This window comes from Typopeltis vanoorti, chromosome 7 (assembly GCF_054136105.1).
Source record: "Typopeltis vanoorti isolate ZY-2024b chromosome 7, IOZ_Tvanoo_1.0, whole genome shotgun sequence".
NCBI lineage: Eukaryota > Metazoa > Arthropoda > Arachnida > Uropygi > Thelyphonidae > Typopeltis > Typopeltis vanoorti.
This window is the reverse complement of record NC_143555.1, coordinates 136127766-136151161: the sequence shown is the minus strand read 5'-3', so window position 1 is coordinate 136151161 and position 23396 is coordinate 136127766. Positions and strand designations below refer to the sequence as shown.

Below are 23396 nucleotides of genomic sequence, written 5' to 3'. Positions count from 1 at the left end.
CTTGCATTACGTGCAGGTGCGAACTTGACTTACTTGTCTGTTTGCTTACTTGGGAAATGGAGTAAAAACCAGGTTTAAAATAGCTTGGTATCTTTAACATTTATTATACCCAAGGTAAAAAACATTCCATATATAATATATATATATATATATATATCTTTTTTTTTTTTAACTGAAAAGTATACCTGGTTTTGTAGGCTAAAAGGTATAATGATGCTGTGTTTGTGCCAGGATAGGATACATATGAAAGTCAATCCAAGAAGATAAAACTTGTCTGATTGTCAATTGGAATATTATAATAAATAAGGGTGAGGTAAAACAAGATCTTGCAGGAAGGATTATTTTACGCAAATACATTAAGCATTCACTTATTTTGATATTTATTAAAAAGAAGCAAAATAATTGGTCTAGTGTCAAGATCATTTTCTATGCGAACAGTACAGAAACAAAATAATTGAAAACAATCAAAAATTAGATACAAATTATAATAGATACAAAATAAACATTTGTATCTATTATAAATCAAGGAAATACACCGAAATTATCATTATTATAAATTATTTAACACAGTCATGAAGAGTATTGTGTAAGATAACTTCCGGACACACAAGGAAGGCTTAAGAGAGTCACTTTTGTTCAGGTTAGGATGACGAGTATGGACTTCACAGCTCTCGTATGCAATCTTTTTAATAAAAATCAGCTCCTGTATAATACCTTGGTGTTTTTCGAATGAATTCTGTATCCAGTACTATGACATGACTGGCAAGACTTGACTTATCAGAATCATTGAGCTGGATCGCATATTATAATGTTCTCTAGATATGTTTAAGGAAGCAGATCTGTCTTCCTGTAATAAGATCGGGGTTGCTTAAATAAAGAATGCTGTAAACTTCCGGATGAGAGAGAGATTTGTCTTAGGAGAGTGTAGATTGATAGTACGCGATTATACAGTTCCATGGGTCAATAACCTGCATCAATTCTTCTTCTGTATTCTTCTATCAAGGCACAAGCTAAATAAAAAAGGCAAGAAAAAAACACTTTCTTGTAAGGAAATCTCTACCGTTTTTTGTGTCGCCATCAGTTTGTTTATACATATCGACCAATCCATAACGAGTAGATAATATACAAGAGTGCTACTAATTGAACTTCTACCCTCAGTTGAAAGCTGGATATAAAACGTATTTCTGTATCAAGAGGTAAGTTCACGTTATATCCTTTGATTTAACTAAAATTATTTTATCAGATCACTATAAAAAGGTTGCAGATAAAATAATGTAATATGCAAATCATTTTGGGTACTGTTGTTATAAATTGTAACATCCACATACCACATCGTTTTATTGATTTAAAAAAACAACGTTAATTAACCTATGCGCTCACTAGTGTAGGAAGTGATTTGTTGCTGTTTGCTTCAATAACATTTTTGTTGTTGCGGTAGCATAAAGTGAATGAAAGCGAAAATAGTTATATGGTATAATTTTTGCTATGAATGTCCTAACCGATCATATAACACAGGAGTGTCAAAGAACTCAATTTGGGCTGCAAAAATGTTTCGACTAAAACAACCTTCACTAATTAAGGTGGAATGGAAGTCAAAAAATTAGTATAAATAAATTGGAAAATGAATAACAAACATTTTATTAATTCTAAGTCATTACAAGACAATAAATGATAGTATAATGATTATGACTACTCAAAAAAATTAATATTTTATTATATTAATATTTACAATAAATAGCATTTAGTCCAAATTAAACCGAAATTAAATTTTATTTGAATAAATCAAATATCTGTACAGTCTAAAAAAGTATAAACTCTTATTAATAACCCTCACAAAAATGTATAGAGCTTCCCATTAGTTTGAAATTTTGTGTGTTTGTGTTGAAATAAAATACTTCTATTTTTTGGGGGGTGGGGGAGTCTATATTTTGGGGAATTTTTTAAATGTTAATGAAAATATTTTGTGGAAAAATGATATTTTCGGTTAAAATATATACTTGCATAATATAATTATAGTAATTTATTGTAGTGTAGTATTTTATTTTTTTCCCGACACTTGACATCGCTGATTGTCAACCAGCTTGCCAAAATTTGGACTCAAAGATTGTGAGCATACGACTCTCATTTTGGCAGAAAAATTGATGTCGGTTAATCTGTGGGCTGTTTTGTTACCTTTCATACATGAGAATAATTGTTCAGATAAATAGGTGCTTCCAACATAACATAGAATATTTGCTGCAAACGTTTTTATTTTTGAATATTTTTTTGTATATTTTTGGAACACCAACTTCTTGGTATTTGGCTTTTAGAATGGAATCATTAATATGGATATCATTAAACTCCATTTGATACAAATATGAGCTTTTTCGAAATTAAAAGAAATAGCACCTGTAAAACGAAGAAACTTCTTGTTCCTTAAAATCTTTAAATCGCCTAATTCTTCTTTAATCTTTTCTAGTTTGGGACAATATTGAGAAAAGGCAAAACTTTGATTCTTATTGTTTAATTGTTCGCACATAGGAAAGGAATTTCAAATATTTTCTTTTACATGATTTTGAAACAAAATTATTTACATCTAAAACTTGCCAGTGCATCATACATGTGTGTTATTAACTGATCTTTCCCCTGAAGTTCGACATTGCAATTATTCAAATGTTTTGTAATATCAACTAAGAATGCAAGATCTTGTACCCATGTCTGATCATTAAGAAATGCAGCATCATGATTTTTCATTTCTAGGAACAATTTGATTTCCTCTAAAAGTAAAAAAAAAATCTTATTAGAACTTGATTTTAGAACAAGATAACCAACGAATCTATGTGTAACAAGGTAGCCCTTCAAATTCACTCTCTAAGTCTTTAACAAATTGTGCAAACTGGCGGTGATGGAGGCCTCTGGATCGAATGAAGTTCACGGTATTTGCCACAGGCTTGAGTACGCTGTTCATTTCCAATACTTTGGAGCACAGGACCTGCTGATGATGAATAATGCAGTGGAAAGATTGCAGTTTAGGAATGTCTGGATACATTTCCTTTCGCTTTGCTGCAAGTCTTGATACAAATCCTTTATTTTTGCCTGTCATTGCTGGAGCACCATCGGTTGTCACTGCTACGAGCCTGTTCAGAGGAAGTTGTTATTTTTCCAAAATGCTCCACACGGCGTCAAAAATGTCTTCCCCTGGAGCGGTTTCATTGGATGGAAATCCTTTCCAAGAACTCTTCAGTAATATTCATATTGTCGTCGCAAGCCCGAAGAAATAGAGAAACTTGAGCCACGTCGTGAATATCGAAACTTTCGTCAAGTGCAATTGAAAAGCACTGTACGTTTGCTGATATTTCTTGCAAGTGGTCATGCAGATTATCTGCCATTTCGGTTATTCTTTCGATCACAGTTTTCTGAACAAAGAAATATCGCGAAATACTTGCACATTTTGGGGACATACGTTTTCGCCTGCTTTTATCATACATTCCTTAACCAAGGAACCGTCACAAAAAGGTTTGGAATGTTTCGCCAATAGATGATTTCATAACTGGCTCTCACTGCTGATTCATTGTCTTTCATAATTTTTGAAAATATTTGTCGTTGACTTTGAAGTGAATTCTTCATATTATTTAATTTTCTTCTCTCAGTTTACCCTCAAAGCGTGAATATCGTTCTTTGTAAATTTTATCGTAAAGCCTTTTTTATATTATATTCTTTGACGACACTAATTGTTTCGTTACAAATAACGCACATAAATTTGCCTTTGTTTCAGTGGAGTAGTAGTTCAATTCCAATTTTTCTTGAAATTTTTTCTCCTCATCAGCAATTTTCTTTTTCTTGTTGTCTTAGAAAGCGACATTGCCTAGGTGAATAAATATATTATTAATAACAGTTTTTATAAAATTGTTCGAATGTTTGAATTGGTTGGAAATGTTTCAATAAAAACGCACGAAATTGTAGATCAGTGCACGATACTATTGCAAATAAAAAATAATAATAATAAGGGATTCTCTCACTGCTAGGTTGTCGTTGAATCGTGTTCCGCGCACTGACATGTGCTTCAAAGATCACCGATTGACTCTTGCAAGATATAATCAACTCATAGACGGGATTCACATGAGCGCATATGCTGTGTGTCACGTGAACAGCTGGTAGCCAATAGAATTCAATTTTTTCAACACGCTACCAGCACCGTTATAAATTAACAATGAAAGCATAAATAAAATTTAAATTTAAAATTTAATAATTTAAAAATTAAAAATTTTTTAATTAATAATTGTTATGCATTGAAGTCTTACTTTGTGTTCCAATTCAAGTATCCACTGAAGAGTTATAATATATTATAATCAGGGTAAACATTTGTGGACACCCTGTAGTTTACGATTGATTAGGATCGGATCTGACATTGAAATTGCGATATAAATTTTTATTATTGCAATTATATTATAGCAGGTCGTTGCATCCATATTGTAACTATAAATGCCGTATGAAAATGAAAAAATCGATTTCGTATTTACTCGATTATAACTCGCACTTTATTACCAAAAATTAAAGCTAAAAAATCGTGGTGCGAGATACATGAGGGGATTTTTGGAAACTAAAGTTTTCAGGAAAACATTTAAAATGGGGATGACTTGCCAGGAATTTCCTATTCGTTATCGCTACTTCCGTCCTAGAGAACGATTTCCTTGTGTGCCTCGTCAAAGTCATCTACCCAAATAGAGTCATCTTCTTTCCCATTATTCCAAGTAAAAATTACAAGTAATTTACAAGATTTTAGATAGATTTTAGAAAGCAGATTGTGAAATAAACAGCAATAGTAGGCCAATAGAGATAGAGCAGCGATGTGCGTGTGATTGTAGCAGTATTAACAAAAGATCACGTTAGCAAAACACGAAGTCAAGCCGACAATTTTTGAGTTGAAACGCTAATTCTCTTCAACTGAATTCCATAATATCTGAAACTGCCATAACAACATTCACTCTGTATGTCTTAGTTTTAACATGTTTAAGAATTTTATTGCAGCTTTGTGTTTGAGTTAGTGGGTGCACTCACACACACATCTAACTAAAAATAATAGATTTTAGTCAGATACTGTGTTTGCCGGTTAACATATGGTATGCTTGAGTCTAAACAGCATGGTTAATATGGGAGGGGACATGTGATTCATTAGCTGTCTCTAATTGCACTAAATAAATATATTACACATTTTGAGAAATATATTACACAGACAACAAATATCTCTGTATTCAGTGGTACAAAAAAACTACTTGTTTTTCTTGCCTCTGCAATATAGTGTCAGTTGGAGAGGGCTGGTTGTTTACAGCAGGTAGCGAGTTATGACCCCGACGTGAAAGTAGTTAAACTTTATTTTCGTGTGCGATGTGTATGCAAACTTTTTAATTTCATTTTTTAAAGTAAAATCAGAGATATGAGTCATACGCTAGGGCAAGTTATATTCGAGTAAATATGGTATTTATGTTTCATTATAAAAAGCAACCAACCTTTTTTTTTAAAAAAAACCTTTCCTTGAGGGTTCGTCGACTGTACGTGAACCGCGGGCCACCAGTTTGACACCCCTGAAATAACACAATAATGAACTTTAAAAAAAAATTGACCTTCTGCCTGTTATTATTCTATTATTATTATTACTCTTAACAATGCAGTGTTATCGACGTATTGATATTATTTCACCTTGTGTGTGACTGTGGACGTCATCAATGCATGTACGTTGAACGCAGTAGATGATAATGTACCGGAAGCAAGAAAACAAACCAACGTCGGATAGCATTATCTGAATGTGAATGTTTTCCCGTAAAGAGTTCTGTAACGACGTTGCATTGTGATAACTGACTTTGTTGCGAAAAAATCAAAGTGCGCACATTGATTATTATATTTAAATGTTATGTAGTTTGTTGTCTATGGTCTTGTTATCTGATTTGTTCTGGTTACTCTGTAGGCTGGACTGAAGTAATGCTTTAACATGACTGTGTAGTGTCATAAGTGTTTCACTTTAAATACAGATAAGCCTCGTATAAGGAAATACTTACACAACGCGGTTTCGATATAACGCGGTCTACAAATTGTAGTAACCCTTTATCTTTTCATATATTTTTCACCGAGCGACTTAAAAGTCAAATTTTATCGTCGTAAAATTTGCGTCTGCCCGTATGGCTCATGTAGTTATAAGTAGCAAACAGATTTAAATGAGAGGGAACTGGTACAATTAATAGATGATGTCGAACCAAATGGGGGGGAAAGTTCCACCTTAGATTCTGATCGTGATGAATCCGTGTAGAAGAAGAAGAAGCATATAATGATGAACACGTGATGAAGAAGCATTAAGATGAATCCTAATTTCGTTAAACTGAATTCTTTAAAGAATTCAGTTTAAAGGAATTATCAGAAGGATTGGACTTAGCAAGAAAGTTAGGAAGTTATTTTACTGATAATGATCCCTCAATGGAGCGCTCCGGAAAATTCACGAGACAACTGGATATTTGTTCAGGTCCGTATTATGAACTTAATAAAAAATTGCAGCATAGTGGCCGTCAAGGTCTTATTACCGACTTCATAACTAATCCAGCTGACGTATGAGAATTATACAAACGATGTCCAAGATATTTCAAGTGATGAGGACGTCCGGCCACTCGTGAATGAAGAACATCTACACAATGTTAGTTTTGAAGACCGTGATGACGATTAAAATATGTACTTTATTTTATTTTACCTAAAACATTTATGCATTATGTGCAATGAAATTTACCTACAATTTGTAATTTTTATAAGTTTGTACGATGTATTTCTTTAATTGTTTATATGTTTTCTTAACTTACATGAAATATCTGAATTAAATAAACATATTTTTTGGTTGGATATGTTATTTTGCTTATATAATTAAAAAGAAGAAAAAAACCAACTATTTCGGAACATAACCCTACTTTTTTCTGTGTGATCTGAGTCTCGCATAACGCGATTTATATAACGCGGCATTTCTATGGAACCTAACATCCGCGTTATACGAGGGTTACCTGTATTTTCTGTTCTGTCCTTGCTGCCCGTAATTGCGTATCTTAAAATGTTTTCACATAATGCTTTATAGATTATTATTATTATTATTATTATTATTATTATTATTATTATTATTATTATTATTATTATTATTATTATTATTATTATTGATGGATATTAATCAGCTACCTCTCAAAGGTAAGATATTCCAATACGCAGACGATACAGCTATAATATCCATCCATAATAACGCAAGCATAGCCCAAACAGATATGCATCATGACATAAATCTGATCACAGACTGGCTCACGAAAAACTCCATACACCTAAACTCAGAAAAGACAAAATTAATGATATGCAGAAATCCACTGACTCGACCAGTTGATAACAAATATATAACCATCCAACATCCACTTTGCAACATAAAAATCACACAGAGAACAGCAAAACCACTACAATCACTCAGGTTGAAACAATACGATACCTTGGAATTTACTTCAATGCAGATATGAACTGGAATAGCCACAGAAACCATTTACACAACAAACTCCGAAGAATAACTGGCAAACTCTACAGGTTAAAAGATATAGTTCCCACACGCCTAAGAACACTAATATACAAAGCACTATACCAAAATATACTAAGATACGCTATAACAACGTATGCTTTCTGTGCACCCTACAAACTAAATAGATTAATGTCGCTACAGTACAAAATGATAAAACTGATATTTTGGTAACAAAGAGAAAATAACGACTTTATATACACTGCAATGTCAGAACACAAAATACTGAGAGCAAAACATTTATGTCACTATGCAGCTTTGCTAAAACATTATTTCGATGCCAACTACAGGACAGTCAGAAATACATACCGTATAACAAGACCTCAAACAACTAATTATATCACATATAAATACAATAATCACTACGGAAAGGCCACGCGAAACTTGAACATCCCAGAGATGATAAACAAATTACCTTTTGAATACAGAAATTTTACAAACTACAATAGCCTGAAAAGAGCTCTAAGGACATACTATGAACAAGAAACACGCACCCAAAATACCATACAAACGCAATGAAACAAAATATATTCGTTCAGGCTTCCAGTTCAGCGATGCATCAAGACATCCAAGATGTCGTGCATGCGTGCGTGCGTGCGTGCGAATTTCTCAATGAACGGCTGCAATGGAAATCAAGCCAATCAAACCTAGATTTGATTTCATAGCGTCTCACCAATAAATAATACCTGGTGTCATCTTCGGATAAGCTCACAAATAAGCTTCGAGGATGAAAGCTGAGAAAATACATTTCATCTCATCCAAGATAAAAAAATAAAATAAATAAAAATAAAAAAATAAATGCATCATATGTAATGAAATGCATGTAATGTACGTATCGCATGTAAACAAATGTATGTAATGTTGTATCATATGTAATGATAAGTATGTAATGTATGTATGTGTGATATGTAATAAATTATTATAATTGTTGCTGCGGGAAAAAAATTATTATTATTATCAGAATACATGAATGCATCAAATATAAAGAAATGTATGCAATGTTGTATCATACTAATCAAACCTATGTAGTGTATGTATCATATGTAATAAATTATCTATTATTATTATTATTATTAAAATATTATTAATTCCATGTAAATTTAATTCTGTTCTCTTCCGCAGCATCAAGATGAATCCAAATGCAAAATTATACGCCCAATACCACAACTGTCAGATCCGAGATGCAAAACAGCTCTTCCAAGTACTTCGTCCACTGCTGAAATGGAGTGAAAATGAGATGGTGATGGATATCGGATGTGGAACTGGAGATACCACCAAAAACATTATATTACCAAACTGTCAGAAATTAAAGAAACTGGTAGCCATAGATATCATAAAAAACATGATTGAATTTGCTAAAAGGGAAAATTCTTCTGACCAAATAGAATATTACCAGGCGAATGTAGAAAACAAGTGAGTTTCATTCGTATACTCAAATAATGTGCTTGTGTATTATATTGTATATTTATTGTATACAATATATTGTATAGTTATTGTATTGTATCATTTATTATTAGTATTATGGCTATTATTTATTTATTTATTTATTTTTATGTATTTTATTAATTAATTATTTATTTTATTGCTTTTATTCATGTATTTTTATTATTTCTTATCGTATTTTATTTTATTTTACTATTATTGTAAAATTTTTTCTCTTTCATCTAAATGGTGTGATTTTTGAGTGTTAGAGATGAAGTGAAAAATGGTCCAGCGAAACATTAAATTCGTAATTCATTAATACCTTCGTAACGTTCTATCTTTGCAAATAATCCGACTGCAACAACAATCAAGTGACGAGACAAATTTTGTAAGGTTTCCAAATATTAAATTTCGATCAAAAAACAATTTTTTTTTGATTAACTGATTATAGACATCACGTTTAATACGTGCAAGTGAAGTTTTCTCCTGTTGGAAGAAACTCACGTTTTTTCCCCCTGGAGGTGTTACATAATAATAATAATAATAATAATAATAATAACTGCATACATCCGTATCCCCGAAATGACTGAAACGCGCAGCCTATTGTTTGGAGGGTAGACACGGTAACCACTCGACAAACCACGCCAATGTTTCTTTTTGCAATTTTTTATTTAATTATTCAAGTGATTTGCTTATTTTAGAGAGACACTTCTGACCAGATCAAGATCAAGATAAGACAGGGAATCGGGACGTGAATGTTTGGCGTTATCAAGTTTGGAATTTCGGTGCGGCCCTTGTCTGTCAGGGACATCACGTGGTGTGTTTGGTGATATTTAAAGATAAAAATCATGACGTTATGTGTTTGAAAATTTCTAGGGAAATTATGTCTCTCTGTGATATCACATGGTATTTTGGTTTGGCTATGGAATTGTGGGCGATGTTTTTGAGATAAGATATCTTGGAATTTTCCCGGGGTGACATACATCCGTCATTGTCATCATGTTTGGTTGTCTATAGATGGCTGTACTAATTTCCAATATATTATGGGGTATTTCTTCTATGTTAAAGGCTGGGAATTCTTAAAGTAGAGTAGAGTAAAGTCGTGATGGCGGCACTATTTTGAGATTTTTCTGAATAATTTAATTATAGCCTGTCACTCAAACATACATTTTTTATCTTCTATAGATGGATGTACTAATTTTGCAATACGTTTTGGGGTATTTCTTTCCTATTATATCTGGAAGTAGGTCGGTTGAGTGTTTCTTGATGTCTTTTGGTCTGATTCCGTCTATCCCCGGTCCTTTGTTAGGATTAATTTGTTGAATTGCCAGTGATAGTTCTTCTTTTGTTACTGTGGGGAACCACATCGACTGGGTTGCTCGTGGACCTAGTGGAGAATGTTCGTATGTGTGAGGGAAGGTTGTTTCTTGTAGCTTTTGGACAGAGTTCACGAAGTGCTGATTAAAGTTGTTTGCCAACTGTTTGAGGGATTTGTTGTCGCAGGCAAAGCTGTGTTTTATTGTTTCTGTGGCAGTAGTTCTGTGTATATTGTCCAGCATTTCATTAATCAGGTGCCAGGTTTCCTTTATGTCATTCTGTGCTGTTGTTAATTTGTTGCTGTAATAGTCTCTTTTTGCCGTTCGAATCTGGGTTGTTAGGAGATTGCGTTTTCTTTTGTATTCAGCTTTTAAAGCGATTTTGTTCGGTGACTTCTTAAGTTGTTTCCATAGGGCATCTTTTCTTTGTATGTCTGTTAGTATGTTGTCTGTTATCCATGGATTTTGTTTCGTTTGGGGGTGTATTTTTATTTTTGTTAATGCTTTGTTGTATATTTTGTTAATGCTTTGTTGTATATTTTGTTAATGCTTTGTTGTATATTTTGTTAAATGCAAGTTTAAGATTATTATATACAGCTTCAGCAGAGTCTAAAGATGCTATCTGCATCCAGTCTGTTTTTCTGATTTCATCGTTCACTATTGCTTCGTTTACAATGCTATGATACTGTTTTGTAGTCTCAGTGATTTTTATGAGTTCTGGTTCATTGTGTAACTGCAATGCTGTGAAATAATGGTCTACTAGTTTGCATGTTATGACGGCTGCTGTGTGGCTGTTTGGAGGGGCCCTTATATTTATATGATCAATGCAGGTTGAGGTTGTTGTGTTTCCAACTATCTCTTCTCGTGTATATGACTGTATGGATGGGGTTATGTTATATGCCGATAATAGGTCTAGGTATTGTTCTGTGTTGTTATTGATGTTCCTAATGTTTATATTAATGTCTATTATTATTATCAAGTATTTTGAGGTGCCTACTTTCGTGGCTGAAAGCGATCTGTTTAGTTCTTCTAGGAATTTTGTGGTGTTTAAGTTGGGTGGTCTGTATATTGCGTTTAATATCAGGGAGTTTTCTTGTTTGATGTTTTTAATTTCGATGCATATGTTTTCTGCGTATTCTAATTTATATTTTATTTCTGTTACTTCTAGTTTATGTTTGGTAAATATTATTATACCACCGCCTCGTTTTGTTTGTCTGCAGTGTTTGTGTTGTTGGAAGTGTGGCATTTGGTAGGAGGATGCCTCTTCTTTTGTCGTAGATACTTCAGTCAGCATTAAAATGTCTATTTCGTCTATATCTTCCTTCAGATAAGCTTGCAGGGTCAGCCAGTATTTTTGAATGCTTCTGATGTTGATGTGGAGAATAGATAGTCCTTTTTTGGGGATTGTCAGTTGTTTCCATTCTGATATTGATTTAAGAATGTGGCAATTATCATGTTCCGGGGTGATTACGTCTGCTTGATGGTGTGCATTCATCTTGGTTGGGGTGCTGGTCCTTCTTTACGAGTTGTCAATATTCCTTTCAATGTGACAGCCTGTTGAGGTCATCTACGGATTTTATTTCGATTGGTTTTGAGTCTTGTGTCTTTCTAAGGAATATTTTGCTGTCTCTAATCCATATAATTGTTTTCTGTCTTTACTTTCCTTGCTTGGTAGAATATTTTCTGATAGTGTGGAGTAAGGTATTCAGACAAGTATATTGGGGTGTTGTCGTGGTCTCCTTTCAGATCCTTTACTACTGGATTTTTAATCCTGCTTGCTTTTATAAGTGTAGTTTTTGTTAGGTTGTTGGTGAGTCGCACTACGACGGGGAAAAGGACGGGTATTATTTTCTCTTTTCCTTTTTTGTGGTAACCGATGCACTGACTGGATGTCTCTTGGTTCAATGGGGGAGCCGACTTTTTGGCTTAGTTGTATCACAGTGTCTCTTAGAGGTTCCATGGCTATTTCTGGAAGACCATTTATGAGGAGGTCATTTTTGTTCTGCTGTTGGTTGGAGAGCTCGTACTGTTGCTTTAGAGAGTTTAGTTCTTACCGTAGGTCCGTTGTCTCTTTAATTAAATTATGCTGTCTTTCAGTTAGCTCTTTGATGCAGTTTTTAATTTCTCTAACGGTCTGTAACATATCTTCTATCGAGTTATTATTACATTTAATAAATGCCTCGTATTGGTCAAATTTTTCTGTAATTTGTGCGGTATGTTTTTTAAATAGTTCTCCAACAAAACCGATTAAACAGTCTTTTAGGTTTTGTAATCTATTTTCAAGTAATGCATTTAAAGATGGCTCACCTGGATTTCTGTTGTTGTTTTCTTTGTTTTTAATTCCCTCTGTTGTTGATAGCTGTTTACTGCCTGCGGTTGTTTTCTGCGTTGGCTGTTTTCCGCCTGCGGTCGAAGGCGACGTTCCTTTGTTATCTCTGCAATGGGGACACTTCCACTCGTCACGATTCTTGTTTGATTTTTGCTGCCAAGTAGTCTCGGACAATCCTGAACATAAAAAAATGCATGTTTCTTTGGCAGTTCCTACATGTTACATGGTTTTCTTCCCGCGTTACGTCTTCTTGGCATTTCTAGCACTTCATATTTCTTGTCTGACGATCTTGCTGTAATTTCTAATATGGCGACTTCCTTTGTTCTCTTTTCGCGTAGTTGACCAACTTATACTTCGAACTTTGAATACTTATATTTTACTTATTACTTAACAGATACTTACAGTTTTTACATCTGTATGTTCGTCTTGACGAATGGAGTTCACTGATGTACTTTAAATTTTAATTCACAAGAAAAGATCTACTTTGCAACTTAATATATGGGAGCATCGAAATAGCGTGCTTGCGACTGCTTACTGCTAAAGCGCCCTCTCTAATAATAATAATAATAAATAACCATTTATTTGTGGTGCCATATGAAGTAATCTAAGAAGAAGAAGAGGAATGAAGGAAAACGATTATGAAAAATCGACAGTGGGTGAAAAATAAATTTTCAGTTATCATTGCTATAATTGATTGCCATTTTTTTTGTATAAGAGTTCAAATTTATTTCCTAAAGAAATTTGTATTTCTGATGGAATTAGTGTAAGATATGCAATGACAAAATCACCTTGTAGTTGGAAAGAATTACCTGAAAGAGTTAAAAAACAGAATTCTTGGTTAATAAAATATAACCATCAGCTGAAGTGGGAAATTGGTTCACTATCTTTGGACAAACTAAGAAATTGGATGATAGAATTAACATATAAATATCACATATTACTTGCCAAGGAGGCCTGTTCTTGATTTAAATGAAATTGGATGCCCAAAACATGAAAACATAACGTGTACTTTTAAATGCTTTTGGAAACATAACGAAAGATTCTGTGTTTTTAATAGTTATCAGAAGTGTATGTATTGGTTTCAAAGAAATAAATATACAACCCTTAATTTTACTACAGTAATAAATTCCCAACGAACTCCAAATGAAAAATTAACTTTCAGATGAGAGTCACATTGTCAAAACCATATGATGACAATTCCACAAGCATGGGAAGAACCTTTGATATATTTTTCAATTTATTTATTTTCTGTAATGTTAGATTCAGTAGATACAATTTGTAAATAATATTTTATTCAAATAAAATGTGTAAATTTAAATGAACAATTGGGTATCGTTGATGTGTTATACAAATTTAAGAAGGAGAATAACATTTTTATTTTTTTCTTGTGAAATTTCATGCCACAAAGTAACCAGAGATTGTTTTTTTGATTCATTGAATTAAAATCTTATTTGTTCATGCAAGCACTCAGATATTTCAAGAAACTATCAAATCTCAGAATCAAAAGGAATAATCAGGTATTAAATTAATTGTCAGAATTTTAGTGGAGAAGATTTCACCTGAAAAGTTACAATCCTCTAAGAATTTGGCTATTTTAATTTACAGAGCCATTTGTTAATAATATTACAGTCAAATAAAAGGTAACATAGAAATTAACAAAGAATATATTACAGAGCTAATATTCATTTGAAATAATAAGAAATAACTATATATTTGTTGTGCTGGCAATAGAAATTTCTGAAAGAAAATGCAAGGGCTAGTTCAAAAACCTTGTTTCTCACAAATGTCCATTACTTAAAATTATTAATGCTAAAGAAAAAAAAATTCAGTTATAGAAATAGGTTAAGAGCACAAGGAATCGCAGGTAAAATTAATAGTCAATATTGGTTTAAAAAATTAAATGTTAGCATTAATTTAGTACGCCAATAAATTCCAACGGTAACGAAGAATGACTAATTTTAGGATATGTGTCATCACAAACATGTGAATGCTAATCAAATATATAAGTATTTGAGAAATATCTATTTTTTAACTTAAACATAGCAATTGATAATTATAATTTCAATAATCAATGCTTGTATGTTTCGGTAAGCTTAATTCTAATACTGAACAGTTTTCTTTTCGAAAAAGAATAATCATAGGATACATATTAGAGTATCAACATGGATACATTAGCATGTTTTCATGTCTAATGTGCATGTGTGTTTGAGGGACACCAGATTATAATTAAATTATTCAGAAAAGCTCGAAACACAGCTGCCACTAGACTCTACTCTACTCTACTCTAAGAATTCTCTCCCTTTAATAGGAAAGAAATACCCCAAAACGTATATGAAAATTAGTACATTCATCTATAGAAGATAAAAAATGTATGTTTGAGTGACATTAGGCTATAATTAAATTATTCAGAAAAACCTCAAAACAGTGTCGCCATCACGACTCTGCTTTACTCTACTCTAAGAATTCTCAGCTTTTAACAGAAAAGAAATACCCCATAATGTATTAGAAATTAGTACAGCCATCTATAGACAACCAAACATGATGACAATGACGGATGTGTGTCGCCCTGGGAAAATTTCACGATATCTTATCTCAAAAACATCGCCCACAATTCCATAGCCAAACCAAAATATCATGTGATATATCACAGAGAGATATATGTTCCCCAGAAATTTCCAAACACATAACGACATGATTCTTATCTCTAAATATCACCAAACACACCACGTGATGCCCTGACAGACAACGGCCTCAGCAAAATTCCAAACTTGATAAGAACAAACATTCACGTCACGATTCCTTATCTTGATCTTGATCTTGTCAAAAGTGTCCCACCAATCATGACACGTTTCCTTATACACTAATATATCTCCATCTTCCATTCAAAACAATAACGTGACTTATTTACAACTAACAAATGACATCACTTATCTACATCTCATAACAAAAAGCATTCACGTCACGATTCCTTATCTTATCTTGATCTTGATCTGGTCAGAAGTGTCCCACCGATCACAACATGAATCCTTATCTCTACCATCACCCAAAATATGATATCCGAACAAAACACAAGAACTGAAGCCATTGACACGAATCCTTATCTCTAACATCACCCATAATGCCATACGCGAACCAAAATACAAAAACTGAAGACATTGATACAATTCTCCAGGGAAATTCATAACATTCGAATCCTATGTAGCCACGCCCACAATGACGTCATCAACCGATGCCGTCACGATTCCTTATCTTATCTTGATCTGGTCACTTGTGACACCCCTACTACTAACATCAAACAGCTTTCACCAATTTGTTTTTGTAAGGATTAAGTATTGCCTTGATAATACATTATATGATGGTTCCATCTCACAGCATAGTTTGTCAATATGATAGCTTCGTGAGCAGTAATTTATGATAAATTAAATGACATCACAGTCAGAATTTGTTCCAAATAGTCACAAAATCTCGGATATATCTGGGAGACAGTGCCTGTGAAAACGGATATGCAGAGCATGTGGTGCATCTAGGCACTGCTACAAAGGGGGTACCAGGACACAGGTCATAAGTTCATTTTTAAGAAACAAAATTTTCATCATAAAAACAAAAAATTCTTAGAATGATCAATACTAAAATAAATAAGGCCAGATAGGCCGAATAAAAATTTAAAAAAAATTGTATATTGCCGGATGTTTACAATTTTGCAGCGAGAGCTGGCTAAATGCTTGCCTTCAAAATCTAAAGTGAAACAGTGAATGGTTTTTATGCACTGAAACGAATTTCCGTACAAAACATTTGTTGCTACGTAACCAGTCATATGGCACTATAAAAACTCGATTGTAGCTTAAATATTCCAAAGCACATTACATTTGATTGTTTACTTAGGTTAAGTCCCATGTGAATATTATAAAAATAAACTTTGTTTGTCTCTGTATAGTTTGTTTTAGATGTTATTGTAAATAACACTCTGGAAGTTAACTGTAAATACTGCTTTAATAAGAATATGTTAGTGTTAAAAACAAAGGCAATGTTTATATCGCCGAAGAAGCTGCATATAATAGATTAGAAAGATTGTTATTAAAATTTGTTTGTATGAGAAAGGCTTGCAGGCGCTAAGTGTAAACATCTGCTAAGTCAGTCAGAAAGGTTCAAACAACTTTCCAATGGCTGACAACTTACAATTAAAAGAAAGCAGAGGAGAACAAAAGGTGTGTCAAACTTCAAACTTAAGATGAAAGAATCATACTGATTCTTTGTGGGCTGCCAAACTTCATGCAAGGTCTCAGATGAGGTATAATAAAAAGGGACTGAAGCAAACAGAAGGGGGCTGCACGGATCCAGAGATTGCTGCAGAAGTAGAGGGGACCCAGTTCCAGAGATGTCCACAGAGACAGGAGAGGCTTCCTGGTTTCAGATGCTGTTAAGGAGGGGCAGCTCGGTTCCAGATATTGCTAAAGCTGCCTGGTGCCAGATGTTGCCGAAGAGAGACAGAGCTGCTCGGTTCCAGACATCGTCAGAGAGCATCCCGGATCCAGACGTTGAATGAGAGAGGAGTTCCCTGCTACCAGGAAAGGAGCTTCTCGGTAAGTGATGTCGCTAGAGAGAGAAACGGCTTCTAGGCCACAGACAGGACTTTCAAATTGCCGAAAGGGGAAGTCATAAACGCCATAGAAGAGAAAAGTTTCCAGTCCAGAGGGATCCTGATTGACAGTTGACAACAGTTTCATTTGTCTTGGAGGCAACATTTTTAGTTTTTTAGAGGTGGCAGTTCAAGCTACTCGAGATAACAGTCGTCCAGGCATTTTCGGCGAGCCCAAGTAGAGGAGAAAAGGCGAGGCAAATTTCCCGAAGTACCTTGGCTCATAAGTTTTTCTTTTCGCCGTGTGAGAATAACATTTTTCTGGAACTGTACGAATCCTGCTACATTCCCAATTGATATAGCCGAAGCCAGAATTCCAGATGAAAATCTGAGATGAAAGAATTGCCATAGAACTTTTAGTGAAAGACTTTTGACTAATTGTCAGATACAGAGCATTTGTAAGTTCAAAACCTTTATATAATTCCTCTTATAGTTGTATTAGAAAGACTTTTAAGATATATGTTTAATGTTTAATAAGGTTAAGAAGTGTCCTTAAGAGAATCAATTGGCATGTTAGAAGTTGATATCAAATTTGTAAAGATAACTTAACAGAGAGATTTAGGTCACCTCTTTGTGAGTAAGCTTGGAGTTTAATAAGTAAAATTTCTAAACTGAGAGTAGATAACGTTTTATGTTAAAGAAAGTATTTTAAAGTTGAAGAAAAAAAGTTCTAAATTTTGCTGAAGAGTTTTTATAGAAGGATAGAGAAAGCAATCTCCATAATGTTTAAATTCGTGTACATTTCATAGTAATGTAAATAAATGTTATTTGACTTTCTTGTAAACATAGCACGTAATAATATAAACAAGAGAGATTCTGAGAGAGAGAGAAAGCGCACACAGCTACATTAGAATAACGGAGAATAAAGGAATATAAAGGAGTATAAAGTAAAGAAAAAAGACATCACAAGTAATTAATAGAAATCACAAGTACACAAAGTTAAAATAATAATAAAATTTTACAATGTCGCAGTAATGACAGGAGAGCAACAGTAGATTAATAACAGTACGTATCTCAATAGGCTACTGACAGTAGCGCAGTGCGGACTATTGTTTAGTCTCTGTGTCGTGTTCTGTAATAATTTCTTGTGGGTATAAAATAGAAACGGAATCAAAAATTTAAAAAAAAGTTATCTGGTGCACAAAATCGTAAGCGTCATGCTGCGAAAGAAGCAGATATTAAGAACTGGGGCGCTTAATAAATTTGTTAAAATATTAAAATATTCTGATGCAGATTGTAACCCACTCGATACATCAGAAATCAGAGTTGACGAACCGTGCACATCATCCAGTTTGAATGAAAGTACTATTACAACTGTTGAACAAGATAACAAGACACAGGATTTAAGTGAAAAACAGTTAGGAGAAGATTTAGTTGTAGTTGACCAAGAAACTAATACATTGTTAGTCTCTGTACATTTAGAAGATCCAGGTGAATGGGGAAATACTGATGAAAAATTACGAGTTGTTTTAATTGAAATGGGGACTGTTCAAAAGAAAATATAATATATCCCAGAGATACATATGGTCGTAAATTTGGCTACACATATTATAATAGAAAAATGGAAAGCGGGGAGCTCGTGCCAAGAACATGGCTCATTTATTCCGAAACAATAAATTCTGTTTTTTGCTTTTGTTGCAAACTTTATGCACCTACTGAATCAAGTAGTCTTGTAGAACGGTGGGAGAAATGTAAGTACAACTTTGCATACATAGACACGAGACTAGTTTAGCTCACATGAAAATTTTCTTAAAATGGAAGGAACTTGATAGATAAAAATTTAAAATCAAAACTATTGTTGATTGCCAGACTCAAAGCATGTATGAAATGGAAAAGAAACATCGGACGAGTGCTTTAGAACGCTTGATTGAAATTATAAAATAACTTGGTAGCCAAAATTTAGCTTTTCGCGGATCACCTGGTAAATTACATGAAAGGAATAACGGCATTTTTTTTAAAATTAGTCTAACTGTTTGCGAAGGTTGATCCCGTTATGGAAAATTATGTTGAAAGGGCCCTACAAGGAAACAATAGAATGCACTATTTGGGTAAAGACAGTCAAAATGAAATATTGGAAACTTCGAGTAATGCAATCAGGGATACAATTTTATTATCAATTCGCAAATCTAAATATTATTGCATACTTTTAGACTGCACACCTGATGCAAGTAAAACAGAACAAATGACCATTATTATTCGCTTTGTTTCCTATGACAATGGAATTGTCAAGATCAGGGAAACCTTTTAAGGTTTTGCAGATATATCAGATTCCACAGGACGTGGTTTATGTAGAACAATAGTAGAAGAGCTGGAAAAATGGAATATTCCCATTGAAGACATGCGAGGTCAAGGGTATGAAATATGAAAGGAAAAAATATGGGCTCCAAAATTTGCTTTTGAACAAAATCCTCGAGCTTTTTACATGCCATGTGCTGCTCATACTCTAAATTCCATCATTAACGATGCAGCCAGAGTGAATGCAGATACAATTAGTTTCTTTGCAATTATTCAAGAAATATATCATTTCTTTTCATTCTCTTACAAACGTTGAGCAATCCTTTTAAAGTTCCTAAAACTTTTATCATTGAAACAGCAATCAGAAACGCGATGGGAAAGTAAAATGCAATCCGCCTTCTACGATATCAGTTAGGAGAAATTTACGATCACTTTTTGAAATTTTAAATAATGAAAATTTTAATAAAGAAACTCAGCATTAAGCACAATCATTATGTGCTAAAATGAAGGACTACAATTTATTTGTTCTCTTATAATTTCGCATGATTTACTTAACAGAATAAATCCTTTGAGTAAAATGCTTCAACAAAAATATGAACATTACTCTTGCTTAATAATCTATCGAAAACTTAAAAAATATTCTTACAAGAGTATAGATCAGATACATATTTTAAAGAAGTTCTAAAAACGGCAAAAGAACTGAGTGAAGAGGTGGATGGAGAACAATAATTTAAAACTGGTACGGAAGTTCGACAACGAAAGAAGACACGACAATTTGACTACGAGCTTCATGACGAAACGCCACAATCGCCAGAAGATAAATTTAGAGTGAATGTGTTTTATACACTTGTAGACGTTGCAATGTGTTCGTTAATGGAACGTTTTGCACAACTAAAAACATATTATGATAATTTCAATTTATTGTATAGATTACTACAAATTAATAACGAAGATTTACGAAAAAATTGTGACGATTTAGAGATTCTCTTGAAGGACGGCGACAATAAAGACGTAAATGCAATAGAAGTATATGACAAGTTATGTGCTTTCTGGGATATTTTTCGAAAGGATAATTTAAATATTCAAAACCCTTTCGATATTCTTAATTTTATTGTGTCTAATAATTTAACTTTCCCTAACTTTTCAATTGCATTAAGAATATTATTAACCTTACCTATTACTATAGCGAGCGGTGAACTTTCCTTTTCCAAGTTGAAATTGATTAAAACCTACTTAAGAACAAGTATGTCACAATAAAGGCTGTTAATTTGGCGTTAATAGCTATTGAAAATGATATATGTGCGGAATTAGATTAAGACCATTATTTCTAATTTATTGAATATAAAATCAAGAACCCTAAAATTTTAATTAAAAAATTTCAAGTATTTCTGGTCGGTGAGAAGGCTATAATCCCTGTATCATTATATTCAACGATTAAAGTGAAGTAGCTTTATCAAAATTTGCTTTAACTTTTGAGAATAATTTTTGAGAATTTTTTTGAATATTCGGGTTTTTAATGTTTATCCTGCTGGTCAACACCCCGGTTCGTTACCTTTAGCGAACCAACATGTGGCTGTTCTGTCAAAATTTATTTAAGAAATTTCAAATAATTTAAATTTTTATTTTCGTAAAAGAACGACACACGCCTGGATCGTTACAGGGGCGCTTAGATAGACATTGCATGCGGGCGACAAAGACCCTAGCTGACTCTGCTGGAAGTATGTGAGATCCGTGTAAATATATTCTGTTGGTGAAAAAATGTTGCGCACATTTAATCTGTAAATTTGAATAATAAAATCGGTTTATTAAAAATGGGGTTGCAGCATAAATGAGCTTTTTTTTTCTTTCTTTTTTTGTAAAAGAAAAAACATGAATTGGAATCGCACATTCAGTACTACAACAAAATTAAACCTTATACATTTGATTGCCAAGACATAAACTGAGCATATTTTCGTTGCAATTTTTTTTAGGGCTTCGTTTCTTCCAGAATGGAAAGGTCAATTTACAAAAATATTTTCCATTCACTGTTTTCATTGGTTAAAAAATCAGAGAAAGGCATTTGAAAATGTATTTTCACTGTTAGCGGAAGGAGGGGAATTGGCCATGTTATACGTCGCTAGTGTACCTTTCTGGGACGCACTCAACGACATAATGGAAAATAGCCGCTGGACTCAGCATTTAAAGGTAAGATTACATTAAAATGCAATTTGATCAGCATTTCTACATAAGGTAGGTCGTGAGGTATCAAAGTGGTTATTCTGATACATTTCCCAATGCAATTGCAAAATAAATGAATAACAATAATTATGAATTTAAACACTTATTACAATTAATAAAAGTACACAAAAATAAATGCAAAATCCCTTTATTGCAATTATGTCTATGTATTTTTATTTAGAAACCACAAGTTTTAGTGGCGATATCAGTAAGTTTCATTACTATTTTGTAGTTGGAATTTCACTTATTTATGAATAGTACATATATTTACAGAACGTAACGAAAACTTTGCCAATTATGTTTCACGCATTATATTTCATACAATAATATACAATGTTAATAATATGTGGCACAAGATAGAGACAGTTTACTGTGGCACTCGCTTCCCTGAATGCCAGTTAAAATCATTGATAATGATTGGTCAGCTGTCTATGATTGGCTGAGGGTACATGAATCTGAGCTTTCCAAAGGCAGTTAGGGCTAAATGTTATCAGCTACTCTCTTTGGGGAACTGAAAGGCGTTGGCTGATTGATTTTGTTTTATTTTATTCTCTTACATACATTTTAATAGCATGTCCACTAGTGATAAATGACTGTCGATTCCTTTCTTAAATTTACATAAAATCACTACTTCTATAATCAGCTGCTGAAGGCCATTCTACACAGTTTCCACCTTGATTAAAATTTATCTTGGGATGTTTAATCTCACTCTTTTCTTTGCAATCCTTTTATTATTTCATATACTTTATTAGAGAAGATGGACAGCATTAATTTTCTGGTTTATTTGGCCTAACCAAATTCTAGTAAAGATGGTTCGGCTGAATACAACAAACCCGTACTATGTGTTAGTGCTGAACAAGGTTATAACCTTCAATTGTGTCTACGTTTTTGTTTCCGTTAGATAAATTCATCACATTTCAACTAACCAGCTAATTCTAATACTTATCGCGATACAATCCTCGTACACTGAATCTTCTCTGTAAAGATTCTCTGAATACAATCACTTTTCTTGTCCTTCTTTTCGACATTGATATTTCCACATTAAAATTCTCCTATACTAATGCTTTTTCTTTTTGGGTTTTGAATAAATAGCCCATAATAGCATCATTACATCTTCCACTACGATAATGTACTCCCACCCTGGACTGCACAAACAAACGCACTTCTTGTATACCACACGCTAACCAATTTAGGACTATAACATTATCGATATAATAGTAGTCATCTTCCCTGATTATGCGTGTGCTCCTTCCTTTTGCCTGTTCGGTCTTTGCTGATATATTTCCCAGCATGCACATCGATTTCATAACATCACTGTTTAGCCAAAACTCAGATATCCCCAAAAATATGCTGTTGGCAAAATTATTCTCCAGAAGTACTAATTATAGAATAACTTCTTCAGTAGTTCTTCTGAAAAATTAATCAGTTATGGCTTGCTCTTAGCCAAGGGATTCTGATTAACTTTTGAGTATTTATCAGGTTACGACATTCAATATAAACCATAACTCATTAACTATTTTAGATGCTATAAAACGAAACTTCACTAATTCAAAATATGTGGGAAAGAAGTGACCGCCTGTCTCTTAGATGTTTTAGACTTTTTGTACGCTCTGTATGAAATTGTTGAAAGTGATGTCATATTTTCATACGTTGTTCTGTATATTCTTCACGCGCTGTCGATAT

At 33.3% G+C, this 23396-nt stretch overlaps 1 protein-coding gene across 1 annotated transcript in view; it reads left to right on the top strand.

Moving 5' to 3' along the window:
* Nucleotides 1–1176: 1176 nt before the first annotated feature.
* The window catches only part of LOC150105104 (juvenile hormone acid O-methyltransferase-like), a 31396-nt gene continuing 9176 nt past the window's right edge, over nucleotides 1177–23396 (top strand). Inside the window, exons 1-3 of the mRNA XM_090396155.1 lie at nucleotides 1177–1196; nucleotides 8681–8971; nucleotides 21467–21680. Coding sequence (XP_090252281.1) covers nucleotides 8688–8971; nucleotides 21467–21680 — 498 coding nt within the window. The 5' untranslated portion in view covers nucleotides 1177–1196; nucleotides 8681–8687. The remainder of the gene's footprint in view (nucleotides 1197–8680; nucleotides 8972–21466; nucleotides 21681–23396) is intronic.